The sequence below is a fragment of the Anolis carolinensis genome, chromosome 3, assembly GCF_035594765.1.
Source record: "Anolis carolinensis isolate JA03-04 chromosome 3, rAnoCar3.1.pri, whole genome shotgun sequence".
In the NCBI taxonomy this organism is placed as follows: Eukaryota; Metazoa; Chordata; class Lepidosauria; order Squamata; family Dactyloidae; genus Anolis; species Anolis carolinensis.
In genome coordinates, this window is record NC_085843.1 from 287,810,786 (window position 1) to 287,825,850 (window position 15,065).

Sequence of the window (15,065 nt, forward strand, 5' to 3'; positions counted from 1 at the left end):
TTGCCACAAACCCAGGTGCTGACTCTGTTCCTATATCTTCCTTGGTGCATTTACCTATGTGGTCAGAGGTGGGTGTACCTATGCGATGTATGCCATCTTATGCCAGCAGTGCCCCTCTGCATGCTACATTGGATAAACAGGATAAATTTTCTATGCAATGGACACAGATCTGGCATTTAAAATGGCAATGCCCCAAAAAGCAGTTGCCAAACACGTCACCCTCCCTGGACACATAGTAAGGGATTTACTGGCTGTGGTCCTTGAACAAGTAAGGCTGCCATGCTGGCTACAACAACCATATGCTGTGCCCACATTGGCTGGGAATTATGCCTTAAACACCCCAAAGGTGTGCCATCAGAGCATAACGTTCCAGCATGACCTGACTGTGGCAGCTCCAGGTATCATATTACCAGGATGACCCCATTACATCCTACAAAGACTGATGGAACCATCAGTTGAAAATCCTTGGACACCTTTTTGAAAAGCAATTCATAGATTAGAATGACGCTCTTTGGTTACCTCTTTGAAAAGCAGTTTCCAGATGGGCCGGATTTCGATTTCGATGGCGTTGGGTCCACACACCAACTTCCTACATAAGAAAGAAGGACAGAAGAGAAGCTGTTACTTCCTTTGGGAAAGGGACAACAGAACAGGGATGGACCTCATGATTCCTCGCAACAAGCAAGGGGTGACTTTGGAAGTGTGATGATGGCACAATTGTTCCACTTGTGCAACTGTCGGATGTCCGAAAGCCAGGCGACTGTACTGGGGACACACCTGAGATCTCGCTGCCTCCTGGTGAGTCCATCTCTGAATTTCTGGTGTATCTGATAGCAAGTGTTGCTGTCCTCAAGCGACCTGGAAAAGGGCGAAATACCACACAGAGAAGTGAAGCAATATTTCAGATATCATTCCTTTTATCTCTTTTCCTGCTAAATGGCAGGAATAACTCACCCAACTCTGACGAAGGCTTTTCCGGGAACATCCCAGACGTAGCGGATTTTTTGCACCTGGATGTATCTCACCTGCAAGACCCATGGCAAAGGCATTAGCAACAACGAAAGGTGCATCTACACTGTCAAATCAATGCAGTTTGATACCATAGCCATTGCTACCCTCGGGTGTTCATAAATGGCAATCCTTTGTGGAAGCTGGTTTCTGGGGTGCATTTAAGCTGTAGAATGAAGGCAGATTGACCCCATTTCAACTTCCTTGGCTCAATGCTACGAAATCCTGTGGTTTCACAATGTTTTGAGTCTTCTCTAAAATGTTTTCCATAACATTCATGCAAGATTGATACAAGATTGATGCAAGATTGTATCTCTCTTTTGTGGCCAAAGGAGGTTGGACTAGAAGGCCCTTGAGGTCTCTTCCAACACTACGATTCTATGGTTCCATGTTCTCAGGTCAACCAACCAAAGTTATGGCTACATACAGAGCCAGAACCTGAGAGAGATCCATTTAAACAAGCAAATGAATACATTGACCACACATATGGATGACCACACATGCATTAGATATTGCTCATGCCTGCTGTGTGTAACTCTTCTGTAAAATACCAAGGGTTGGGCCAGGATTTTGAGAAGATAGAGCTGAAGGCAGGGATGGGCTTGGTAGTCCTTTTGGTCAAAAATACTGTCTTTTGAGTTTCCCTTCTTGCTCAGATTCAAGGCTCATTCCAACTTCCTGTTTCTCTTGAGAGGAGATACAATAGGGTGGCTCGTTCATTCTCACGCTACAAGACTGTGCATGGACACTGAAAGCCATGAATGATAGCAAATCCCATTGAAATGACTTCTGGCCCAAGAAAACCTTAGAGATAGACTAGAAGATCTAGAAAGTGTCTAGAGATTGCATATTTTGTCATTTGTAGATGAATGAAACCATAGATACTGCTTCTACAGATGCAGGGATTGTCCCACATTCAAGCATTTTCAGAGATAGGAATGAACTATAGCGTTCTCCATATCTTCAGCCCATCATCTGGTTTAATTCTTTGATTGCAAGAAACACTTACTTTGCCTCCAGGCCTGGCGATGGCTCTGTTGATGACAGATTCCTGGTCTTCACTGAAGAGCTGCTCCGGTTTCTCACTGTCCAGAAGACGCTGCAGGTCAAGGGAGATCACCTTCTTCCTCTTGTATCTCTGGAACTCATCCTCAGGAGAGAAAGAAGAGGTGGATTGTCTTTAAGAGAAGCTTTTGAGGAACATCATACTCTTGCTAGAGCAGGAATGATAGATTAGGGATTATGCATGCAGCTCCCAGGAAAGTGGGCACATTGCATAGACCTCACAAGGTGGAAGTGGACACCAACATGGAGGAGAACCACTGAGCTACAACATCCATATATACAAATGTATTGGCAAATCCAAAGGGACTTACTGTTGCCCGTAACAACACAATATCGGCCTCCTCCAGGTCGCAGGGAGTGCAGTTGGCCCAGACGTCCCACTCAGGCTTCCAGTAGAAGAGGAGCAGAAGGGCTCCACAGGAGAAGAGGTAGCCGGCAATGCAAAGGGCCCTCCGGAAGACTTGGGTCCTGTAGCCAAATATTTCCTAAATGGTGGGAAAATATGAATGCTCAGTCATTCATAGAATCATAGCATCATAGGATCGGGACCCCCAGGGGCCATCCAGTTCAACCCCCTTCAGCTAGGCAGAAAGACACCATCCAAGACCTCCTGACAGATAACTACCCAGCCTCTGCTTAAAAGCTTCTGATATGGAATTTAGACCACATTAAAATGAGAGAGTCTGCCTGGCAAGCATTGCTAACCAAAATAAATATGTTCCAGATTAAAGACTCACCAGGAAGTGAAGACAAAGGACAGAGGTGTTTTAATGCATTCTTGGCCAAGAATCAATGCATGTGGGCTCCTGCCCAAAAATACAAGAATTAACAATATAGAAGATGCAGTCACTTTTATAAAGAAGAAATGCCACACATTAACATTGCTAGGGTTTGAAATTCCCTCCGCTCTCCCTGATTGGCCGGCTCTGAAAAGCTGGACAGTGTTTTCCTCACCCCTGATTGTCTGAGAGGTGTGTGCTGACTGGCCTATGTAAAAGAGGGTAGTGTAGAAGACCCAATTAATAACTAATAGATGTCCCAAATAATAAAAGATAATTGCCACCGATTAGTAGAAATGCAGCCACCACTGTGTGGAGAGAGACCTTTAGATTATAAAAGCGCTCAACCACCCAATAGCTCAGAGGAAGCCTTTTACTTTATTCGGTGTTAAAATGGTAGCGCAATTGTGCTGAGATTGTCTATAGACGACAGAGGCTTTGATGTAAAAAGAACAATATCAAGTTTATTCAGGCACAAGCTTGGTGGTTACAAAAGATGTTTCACTTAGAGGTATTCTTATTAACAGTTACAATACTAGAATGAGATGAATAAAACTCTCTAAAGTATCACTTCTTTTACTTAAAGTAGTTAAAACTTCTTCCTCTGTGTGATGCCTCTAAGCTGTGTGAGCACTGGAAACCAACACAGAGGCCAATAAACAATCTAATATCGTTATTAAAGCAATAAAGGAATCAAACAAAAATAAGCAGAGTATATAGTCCAGCAATAGTCCTTTCAGGAAAGGTCAAATATAGTCCAGTAATATAAAGTTTAATGTCCAGTATTAGAGTTCAAGTTTTCAAATCCAATAACCGAAACACACTCAAACTTCCAAGCAGTTTGAGTGGGGAATAAGGCAAGGTCTCTCAAGAGAGTTCCAAGTTGAATGTCCAAGGCAGGAAAACAAGGCAAGGCAAGGAAGCAAGGCAAGGCAAAGTTGATCGTGGTGGTACTGAAACGCAGTCCAGTCTTGGCTGGGAGATGGGACGCAATGCCCGGTCTACTCAAGAGTAGCGCGCCGTCAGGCCGCTGAAGTACATGGAAACAAGAGTCGATGTTAACCTTCCAACTGACACGTTGGGGGACTGCAAACACTTCTCCGAACCAGGTGCCTGAGTTCACATTTTCCCAAGGGAAACGGACTGAAGAAAACAACTTGCCAGATGTAAGCCTCCCTGAAAACTCCCAAGGGAATCAGTTTAATTAGAATCCTCTCTCTCCGTCTCCAAATCTCCTTCTCAGAGCAGTGTGTTTTGAGAAACGACTTCCTATCAAAAACAACACTTTCTGTTTCAAGGGCTTTTGTAATTAGTTTTGGACCCAAACTGTCAACAGGGGACATCTGGAAGGGAACGGAATCTTGCTGAGTTGGGAAAAAACCCATATCCTCTTCACTCTGATCTATAATGGCTGTGGGGTCATGACTCGAGGGTCTCTGAGACATCACACTCTGCTCATTTCTAAACTGTTACTTCAATGGATCTCTGTGAGTCCAGCTGGGATTGGTTCCCAAAGTCTGAAACTTGGACTATCCAGTGACTTCAAACCACAGTCACCCCTGTGATATACTATCACAGATTCTCTGTGCCTTTCCAGGACACAGACTACATTAAATAAGTCACCAAACTTATTTAAAACTGACTCAAAATGAACAATTGAGTCTCCTTGATCCCATCAACCTGGAATCAATCTTCCCTTTGCCTCATCAGAGCACAGACTGAGGCTTCACTTTTTAAAAACCTCTTCACTTCTCCTCCCCTTGGCAGATGGCTCTGCCCACATCTCCATGGCAACTGCCTCAGAGGAGAGCCACTAAATGGCTGCTGCCATCTCACACCTACCCAACCAAACCACAAGCACATAGTTAAACACAACAAACATGAATACAAAACTCATACTTCATTACAGCCTGATTGGCGATGATGTGGCTGGTGGTTCCTTCCCAGCCAGGCAGGGAAACCCTAGGACCTCCAATCAGCAGTCAAGAGCATTTCCTGGGATGGGGAGACTCCCAGGGTGTTGAACCCATCCCTGGGTATTTGTCAGTTGTGAAACAATGAACACTCGGGTGAGGGAATGATGCGATTAAGCAGATCCTGTGGTAACTTTTCATTCTGTCCATCTCCTTTTTTGAATCTTGGTGCCCAGAACTGAACTGAGAGATTGAGGTGAGGAAGTCTGGCCAAAGCCGAAGAGAGAGGGACTACCACCCCCTCGACCGGGACGCTATACTGCTGTGGATGCAACCTAGGACTACACTGGCGTTTTAAGAGGCTACATCGCAGTGTTGACTCTTGTTCAGCTTGGGGTCCGCTAAGACTCCTAGATCTCTTTCCCATGAACTGTTTCCAAGCCAGGTGTCTCCCATCCTATATCTGTGCAAGTCGTTTTCATTGCCTCAAGGTAGTGCAGTGCATTTCCCACTGCTGGAGTTTCTTCTCTTAGTTTTGGCCAATCAGATCTCTAATCTGTGCTCCGGATCCTGTCCTCAGGGTACCCACAATCCCTCTCAATGTGGATATTCATTACATCTCCATCTAAAATGTCCGTACTCTCTACTAGGTTAGCCATATTCTTAGAAATCTGTATTTATTCTAGAAAAGATCTGTGCCAAACTGAAAAAATGCATCATCTCTAAAATCTGGTTGCGAATATCTCAAGACATCTATTTAGTACACGATATGTAAACAAATGTCTAGGTCGTCTTCCTTGAGCTTCCTTAATTCCTTTATTATAACATTCATTTTTATTAGGATCAGTGACTTGTTTTTCTAAAGCTTAAGGGAGAAACAAAAAAAGGGATAAATCTGCCACAGAACCGGTTGGACGTATGTTCTTGCAGAGGTGTAGCCAAAGGCAAAGAGCAACGTAACGCTAATCCGAAGCTCAGAAGGATGAGCACAAAGAGAATGTGCTTGGCATCACAGTCCAGAAGATTGCGCCATCCAGGTATTGGCAGTTAAAAAGTAGCTGCAGAGTAATTGTGAAACATAAATCTCTAATTACAATTGCAAAATAACCGAGAACGACTTTAAGTGTGTCTACACAGTGGAATGAATGCAGTTTGACAGCCCTGTACTGTCATTGTCAATGCAATGGGATTTGTTGGAGTTCTACAAGGTCTTTAGCTTTCTCTGCCCAAGAGTTCTGGTGTCTCTCTAAACTACAACTCCCAGGACTCCATAGCATTGAGCCATGGCAGTGCAATTGGTGTCACACTGCATTCACTCTACAGCAGTGGTTCTCAGCGTGGGGTCCCCAGATGTTTTTGGCCTACAACTCCCAGAAATCCCAGCCAGTTTAGCAGCTGTTAAGATTTCTGGGAGTTGAAGGCCAAAAGCATCTGTGGACCCCACCTTGAGAACCACTGCTCTACAGTGTAGATGCACTCGCAGAAACCAACTTGCATGAACGATTGCCTGGTCCTGTTGTGTCCTGTGAAGCACATTGCACCATTCCAGAAGCCAAGCCATTTCCCTCAAGATCCCCAACTGCAGTCCCTCTTTCAACTAAAGCTGAGCATTGCCGTCCTAAACTATCTCCTGGGTTCCACCGCATGCCTTATGGCTCTTGTCCCTTAAGGAGGAACATCAGTGCAGCCAAACATCAGCAGAGGAGATCCTTGGCTGAAACCTCCCAAGCAAAGGACCTTCTCCAGGCCAAGGCCATGCAAGGGCTCCAGAAGAGACCTCAATGGCTGACCATGGAAGCTCTTCTTTGCCTGGAGCTGGCTTCAGCCTTTTGCAGAGACATCAAGGCCCATTGTCCCCCATCCAATGCTTTGAATGGCACCAGCAGAAAATAAAGGGTTGTTGAAATAGTTTGCCCATAAAGTCCAAGTGGGCCGGGCTGTGGCGCAGCTGGCTAGTAACCAGTTGCAATAAATCACTACTGACCGAGAGGTCATGAGTTCGAAGCCCGGGTCGGGTTAAGCCTCCGACCATTAAAAAAAATAAATAGCCCTGGCTTGCTGTTGACCTATGCAGCCCTGAAAGACAGTTGCATCTGTCAAGTAGGGAAAATTTAGGTACGCTTTATGCGGGAGGCTAATTTAACTAATTTACAACACCATAAACCTGCCAGCAAAACACGAGGAAAAGAATGAGGAAGAACAGCCACCAGTGGACGGTGAAGCAACAGCTGCCCCTGTGGCCGGAATCGTGAAGCTGGAAAGATGTTAAAAATGCCTCTGTGTCTGTCTAAACTGAATGTTGTTTGTCTGTTGGCATTGAATGTTTGCCATATATGTGTTCATTGTAATCTGCCCTGAGTCCCCTTCGGAGTGAGAAGGGCGGAATATAAATACTGTAAATAAATAAATAAATAAATAAATAAATAAATAAATAAATAAGTGTATTTCCATGCTCCAGTGAATGGCCTCCCACTTGCCAACCTGGCACTGGCAGAAAGCAAAGGGCTACCAAGAGAATTGACCCATAACTTTCAAGAGCATTTCCACCCTCCAGCGCATGACCTTCCAGGTAGCAGTTCCCTTGCAAATGATTCTGCTTTGAGAGCCAAACTCTCCAGTGCAGACACCAAACAAAGCAGATGTTTAGAAAGATGATGAACGAGAGCCCGTTTCCCCCTCCGGCGCTTACCATCTCCTCCTCGGTCCCTTTGCCAAGCAGGGCATGGTGCCGATCCAGCAAGGAAGGCTTCCCTCCCATCCAGACTGACAGCTGTCACTCACTCCAGAGGACTCTCTCCGCATCTGCAACGGTCCTGAGCTCAGGGCTGCAATGACCTCCCTCATGGCCGGTCCGGCTGCCTTTAAGAACGGGAGCACACGCCTTTTCCACCAAACCCACGGCTGAGAAACCTGTTCCTGCCTCCCGGCCCTCAGGTATTCTTTCTTACGTAAGGCCGGGCTCTTCCTTGAGACGCCTTTCTCTTCCTCTCGCTGGCATCACAAGCAACAGGCAGGATCAGCATCGCATTCTGGCTGCTTCAGGTCACAAAAGGAGGGATTTCTCCCCTAAAGGTGAGCATGCAAAGACTTGGTAGAGATGTAATACAATGGTGCATGAAAGGAGGAGAGGAGGGTGCTTTTCTCATTACTATCATAATAAAACTTTATTTATATACTGGCCCATCTCCTCGAGGGACTCGACTTCCAATACACATGAAACGTACAAAATGAATGTTATAATAAAGGAATTAAGGAAGCTCAAGGAAAACGACCTAGACATTTGTTGACATATTGCGTACTAAATAGATGTCTTGAGATATTCGCAACCAGATTTTAGAGATGATGCATTTGCTCAAGTTGGCACAGATCTTTTCTAGAAGGATTTCTAAGAATATGGCTAACCTAGTAGAGAGTATGGGCATTTTAGATGGAGACTCGCTGTGGCGCAGGCTGGTTAGCAGCCAGCTGCAATAAATCACTCTGACCAAAAGGTCATGAGTTCGAGGCCAGCCCATGTCAGGGTGAGCTCCTGACAATTAAAATAAATAATTTTTTTTTAAAAAAATAGCCCCTGCTTGTTGTTGACCTAAGCAACCCGAAAGATAGTTGCATCTATCAAGTAGGAAATTTAGGTACCACTTATATGTGGGGAGGCTAATTTACGACACCATATAAATCACCTAGCCGTCGTTGGAATGAGGAAGTTGCCGTCACAGCGGATGATGAAGCATCTGCTCCCCCTGTGGCCGGAATCAAGCATACCCTCAGGAAGCTGGAGAAGGTTTAAATTGCCTCTGTGTCTGTCTCTGTCTCTGTTCTATGTTATATGGCATTGAATGTTTGCCTTGTATGTGTACAATGTGATCCGCCCTGAGTCCCCTTCAGGGTGAGAAAGAAGGGTGGAATATAAATACTGTAAATAAATAAATAAATAAACAAGTTAAAAACCATACAGCAATTAAAACGCAATACCACGTAAACATAAATACATAAGACATATAGTCATGTAACAAGGATTTAAAATCAATAACAAACCTCAATCACGAATTCCTTGTACAGTGACCAGGATTCGGCATTGAAATGGCTGGCTAAAGTGCTAGGCGTATCAGATGCTACAATATGTAGTGGGCAGGGAAATGGGTAAAGGGCAAGAGCATAGCCGGCAGGACGAAAAAGCTCTACTCAAAGATCTGCTGAAACCAGATTCTTATGAAATGAGGATAAGGTAGCAGCTTGTCTGATCTCCCTCGGAAGGGCGTTCCAGAGCTGGGAAGCCACCAGCGAGAAGGCCTCTCCCTCGTCCCTGCCAACCGTGCTTGTGATGGTGGTGGGAGCAAGAGAAACAGGACGCAAGATTATGATTCCAGGTGAAAAGGTCTGGCCCAAGCAAAAGAGAAATGGAAATCAAAGAGACAGAATGGGGGACGATGCCTGGCTTGACAGCAGTGTGTGTGAAAAAGACCTTGGAGTCCTCGTGGACAACAAGTTAAACATGAGCCAACAATGTGATGCAGCAGCTAAAAAAGCCAACGGGATTCTGGCCTGCATCAATAGGGGAATAGCGTCTAGATCCAGGGAAGTCCTGCTCCCCCTTATTCTATTCTGCCTGGGTCAGACCACTTTACCTGGAATCACACTGGGTCCAATTCTGGGCACCACAGTTGAAGGGAGATGTTGACAAGCTGGAAAGCGTCCAGAGGAGGGCGACTAAAATGATTAAGGGTCTGGAGAACAAGCCCTATGAGGAGCGGCTTAAAGAGCTGGGCATGTTTAGCCTGCAGAAGAGAAGGCTGAGAGGACGCATGAGAGCCATGTACAAATACGTGAGGGGAAGTCATAGGGAGGAGGGAGGGAGCTTGTTTTCTGCTGCCCTGCAGACTAGGACGCAAGGGAACAATGGCTTCAAACTACAGGAAAGGAAGGAGATTCCACCTGAACATCAGGAAGAACTTCCTCACTGTGAGAAGGGCTGTTCGGCAGTGGAACTCTCTCCCCGGGGCCGTGGTGGAGGCTCCTTCTTTGGAGGCTTTTAAGCAGAGGCTGGATGGCCATCTGTCGGGGGTGCTTTGAATGCGATTTCCTGCTTCTTGGCAGGGGGTTGGACTAGATGGCCCATGTGGTCTCTTCCAACTCTACTATTCTATGATTCTATGATTCTATGATTCTAAGTGAGACTCTACTGTATTATTATTATTATCATTATTATTATTAACAGTGGAACCCTCTGCCTTGGAGTGTGGTGGAGCTCCTTCCTTGGAGGCTTTGAAACAGAGGCTGGATGGCCATCTGTCGGGGGTGCTTTGAATGCGATTTCCTGCTTCTTAGCAGGGGGTTGGACTGGATGGCCCATGTGGTCTCTTCCAACTCTACTATTCTATGATTCTATGATTCTAGAGTGGGATTAGGACTTCCTGCAACCTAAACTGCAGTCTAGAATCACACTAGAATCACACTAACATGGATGTACAGAACTGGGTACCCCCGTTACGAGCTGGTCATTGACCGTAATAAAAGTTTACTACTACTACACTGGCCTTTTTAGCTGCCGCATCACACTCTTGGTTCATGTCCAGCTCATGGTCTCACTAATGAAGGGACCATAAGCCAGAAAATAATAAACTATTGCCTATGTGGCGCAGGGCTGTGGCGCAGCTGGCTAGTAACCAGCTGCAATAAATCACTACTGACCGAGAGGTCATGAGTTCGAAGCCCGGGTCGGCTTAAGCCCCTGACCATTAAATAGCCAGGCTTGCTGTTGACCTATGCAGCCCCGAAAGACAGTTGTATCTGTCAATTAGGGAAATTTAGGTACGCTTTATGCGGGAGGCTAATTTAACTAATTTACAACATCATAAAACTGCCAGCAAAACACGAGGAATGGAATGAGGAAGTACAGCCACTACTGGACAGTGAAGCAACAGCTCCGCCTGTGGCCAGAATCGTGAAGCTGGAAAAAAAAATGTTAAATGCCTCTGTGTCTGTCTATATATGTTGTTTGTCTGTTGGCATTGAATGTTTGCCATATATGTGTTCATTGTAATCCGCTCTGAGTCCCCTTCGGGGTGAGAAAGAAGGGCGGAATATATAGACTGTAAATAAATAAATAAATAAATAATGTAGCTTTGCCTCTGCATATGCCCCTCCCTTTCTGCGAGCTGGTGCCTTTCTCCAGAAAGTTCCAAGACCAAAAGTTAGCTTGAAATCAACAAGTGAGGTCACAGGTATCACTTATGCCAAGTGGGTGTGGAAGGTGAGGAAGACCCTCAGCCCTTGGTCAATTTTAGATAAGCCAAAGGTATTTATTCTTTGTTTGCTACGCACATGTTGTTGCAGCCATTGAAATTGGTGCCTACGGCTGTTTCCCTTGTCATAGCTATGATAATAAACTTTGCTTTTTGCATCTCTCACGAGACTGGATTTTTCTGCCTGATTTCCCTCCTGAGCCAGGACCCTTTGATGGTAATTGTTTACACTAAGACTTCTAGCTCTTTCGTGGACTGTTTCCAAGCCAAGTCCAACCCATCTTGTATCTGTGCATTTCATTTTTATTTCCAAATCATAGTACCATACATTTCCCCGTGCTGAAATTCACTTGGTTAGCTCTGGCCCATCAGGTCTCCCATCTGCTACGGAGGTCCTTTTGGGTTCTGACCCTGAGAAGCCTTCTCCCTGGTGTCTCCACTTTGGAGGAGCTGCTGTTTGCTGAACCTGGAGCTGCTCAGGGAGAGGCAGAAGCCCTATAAGAACCATTAGGACGGAGGGCCTTCGCCAGACAAAACGCAACAGGTGAGAGGCACACCTGTCTTTTCCGTCTCAGTCTGCATGGCCAGGGCCTCACTTTCCACGTCATGAAGCAACTGGAAAACGTCTTCAGGGCTGATCACTGGATAAGAGAATTGACTGAATCAGCCTTTTTAACAGTCTCTCTGGTAGGTTGCTGTGAGTTTTCTGGGGCTGCCTGGCCACGTTCCAGAAGCATTCTCTCCTGACGTTTCACCCACAACTATGGCAGGCATGCTCAGAGGTTGTGAGGTCTGTTGGAAACTAGGCAAATTTATATATCTATGGAAAGTCAAGGTTGGGAGAAAGAACTCTTGTCTGCTGGAGGCAAGTATAAATGTTGTAATTGGCCACCTTGATTAGCATTGAATGGCCTTGCAGCTTCAAAGTCTTGCTGCTTCCTGTTTGGGAAATCCTTTGTTGGGAGGCATTAGCCGGCCCTGATTGTTTCCTGCCTGGAATTCCCCTGTTTTCTGAGTGTTGTTCTTTATTTACTGCCCTGGTTTTAAGATTTTTTAATAGTGTCCATTTTCATGGTTTCCTCCTTGCTGATGAAGTTGTCCACATGCTTCTTGTGGATTTCAGTGGTTTCTCTGTGTCGTCTGACAAGGTGGTTGTGAGAGTGGTCCAGCATTTCTGTGTTCTCAGATAATGTTCTCTGTCCAGGTTGGTCCCTCGAGGGCTCTGCTATGGCGGACTTCTCTGGTCGAGTCAGTCTGCAGTGCCTTTCGTGTTTGGGTGATGCTGCTGCATCTGATGGTCCTTCTGTAGACTTGTCCCTATGGAGATGTATCCACAGCTGCATGGGATACAGTAGACTCCTGCAGAGGTGAGAGGATCCCCCTTGTCCTTTGCTGAACGCAGCATTTGTTGGATTCTATCCATCACTATCTGATGTCCCTGTCCCCCGAGGGTTTTATTCTGATCCCTTTCTCACCCCGAGTTTTTAACTTAGTGTTCATGCGGCCCGCCCTTGTTATATTGCTTTCTTGACTTTGTGTTGTACTGCACATTTTTATCTACTGTATTGGTTAATTGTATTATGATATGTTGTTTTTTATATTTTGTTATATTGTATTCTCCTGGGCAAGACCCCATGTAAGCCGCCCCGAGTCCCCGTTGGGGAGATGGTGGCGGGGTATAAATAAAGTTTTATTATTATTGACACAACGACGTTGTACGACACAGCAAACAAGATAGATATGCTGGATTTCGTTTCACAAAACCACAAGTCAAACACTTCCCAAGTGTCTAGGACTGTGTGATGTATTTTCGGATGATGCGCACAGATCCCAGTAGGGTGGCCTTTTGCAGTTGGCAGATCGTAATTTTGTCAATGTCTATTGTTTCCAAATGCCGGCTGAGATCTTTTGGCACGGCACCCAGTGTGCCCATCACCACCGGGACCACCTGCACTGGTTTCTGCCAGAGTCTTTGAAGTTCAATCTTGAGGTCCTGAGAGCGGCTGAGTTTTTCCTGTTGTTTTTCATCTATGCGACTGTCACCTGGCATGGCAACATCAATGATCCAAACCTTGTTCTTTTCCACAACTGTGATGTCTGGTGTGTTGTGTTCCAGAACTTTGTCAGTCTGGATTCGGAAGTCCCACAGTATCTTTGCGTGCCCATTCTCCAATACTTTTGCAGGTTTGTGATCCCACCAGTTCTTTACTGCTGGGAGGTGGTACTTGAGGCATAAGTTCCAATGAATCATTTGGGCCACACAGTTGTGCCTCTGTTTGTAGTCTGTCTGTGCGATTTTCTTACAGCAGCTGAGGATATGATCAATGGTTTCGTCAGCTTCCTTACACAGTTTTTTTATTATTATTATTATTATTATTATTATTATTATTATTATTATTATTATCTTGGTGGGTCTGTTGATAGTTTTGTAGGTTGTGTTTTTTCCTCAGCTTCCCTCTGCAATCATTGTAATTAAGTAAGTAAGTAAAAGTTTCTTTGTATACCACCCTCTCTCCCGAAAGGGACTCGGGGCGGTTTCCAATATAAAATCAGCCTAAAACATTATACAATAAAACACTGAAAACACTATAAAATGCTATAAGAATTTTTAAAAAACATAACAATTGACTAAAACAATCACATAAACAGAAGCAATATAATCACTCAAATAACATATGAATCAGAGAAGAAGAAGAAGAAGAAGAAGAAGAAGAAGAAGAAGAAGAAGAAGAAGAAGAAGAAGAAGAAGAAAGACCACTAGGATGGAGGAGAGGATGGTTCCCTTGATGTCTGGTCAGAACCCTTTTCCTTTGGGTGGAGCTTTGTCTTTGCTCTCATGGCATTTTCTTGGTCTTGCGTCTCTTATGATGTCTGTAGTGGAGTCTCCATTGGCCTGGAGAGCCGGGTTTAAGTGGTCCAGTTCTCCTTGGAGGAGGTGGGCTTTGCAGATTCCTTTGGCACGGTCTTCCAGGGCTTTGATTGTGCTTCTTTTTTGACTTGGGTGATGGTTGGAGTTTTTATGTAGGTATCTATCTATCCGTGTGTGAAGGTTTCCTCTGGTCGATGTTCTTTCCCAAACGATGGAGCCATGTTTGTCCCTTTGGCCACAAGTGTCCCTTAGAATCATAGAATCATAGAATCATAGAATAGTAGAGTTGGAAGAGACCTCACAGGCCATCCAGTCCAACCCCATTCTGCTAAGAAGCAGGAAATCGCATTCAAAGCACCCCCGACAGATGGCCATCCAGCCTCTGCTTAAAAGCCTCCAAGGAAGGAGCCTCCACCACGGCCCCGGGGAGAGAGTTCCACTGCCGAACAGCCCTTCTCACAGTGAGGAAGTTCTTCCTGATGTTCAGGTGGAATCTCCTTCCTTTCCTGTAGTTTGAAGCCCTTGTTCCCTTGCGTCCTAGTCTGCAGGGCAGCAGAAAGGAAGCCCCCTCCCTCCTCCCTATGACTTCCCTTCACGTATTTGTACATGGCTATCATGTCTCCTCTCAGCCTTCTCTTCTGCAGGCTAAACATGCCCAGCTCTTTAAGCCGCTCCTCATAGGGCTTGTTCTCCAGACCCTTGATCATTTGAGTCGCCCTCCTCTGGACGCTTTCCAGCTTGTCAGCATCTCCCTTCAACTGCGGTGCCCAAAATTGGACACAGTGTGATTCCAGGTGTGGTCTGACTAAGGCAGAATAGAATAAGGGGGAGCAGGACTTCCCTGGATCTAGACGCTATTCCCCTATTGATGAGGCCAGAATCCCATTGGCTTTTTTAGCAGCCGCATCACATTCCTGGCTCATGTTCATCTTCCTCCCCACGAGGACTCCAAGGTCTTTTTCGCACACACTGCTCTCAAGCCAGGCATCGTCCCCCATTCTGTATCTTTGATTTCCATTTTTTCTGCTGAAGTGAAGTATCTTGCATTTGTCCCTGTTGAACTTCATTTTGTGAGTTTCAGCCAATCATCTCTCTAGTCTGTCAAGATCGTTTTGAATTCTGCTCCTGTCTTCTGGAGTGTTGGCTCTCCCTCCCAGTTTTGTGTCGTCTGCAAACTTGATGATCGTGC

General features: G+C 45.4%; 1 protein-coding gene across 1 annotated transcript in view; it reads right to left on the reverse strand.

Moving 5' to 3' along the window:
- The window catches only part of LOC100557913 (probable cation-transporting ATPase 13A5), a 57,446-nt gene extending 49,732 nt beyond the window's left edge, over positions 1–7,714 (reverse strand). The window contains exons 1-6 of the mRNA XM_062976950.1: positions 7,455–7,714; positions 2,385–2,558; positions 2,018–2,158; positions 955–1,025; positions 778–858; positions 520–589 (exon numbers count right to left, since the gene is read on the reverse strand). Coding sequence (XP_062833020.1) covers positions 520–589; positions 778–858; positions 955–1,025; positions 2,018–2,158; positions 2,385–2,558; positions 7,455–7,523 — 606 coding nt within the window. The 5' untranslated portion in view covers positions 7,524–7,714. The remainder of the gene's footprint in view (positions 1–519; positions 590–777; positions 859–954; positions 1,026–2,017; positions 2,159–2,384; positions 2,559–7,454) is intronic.
- Positions 7,715–15,065: the final 7,351 nt, after the last annotated feature.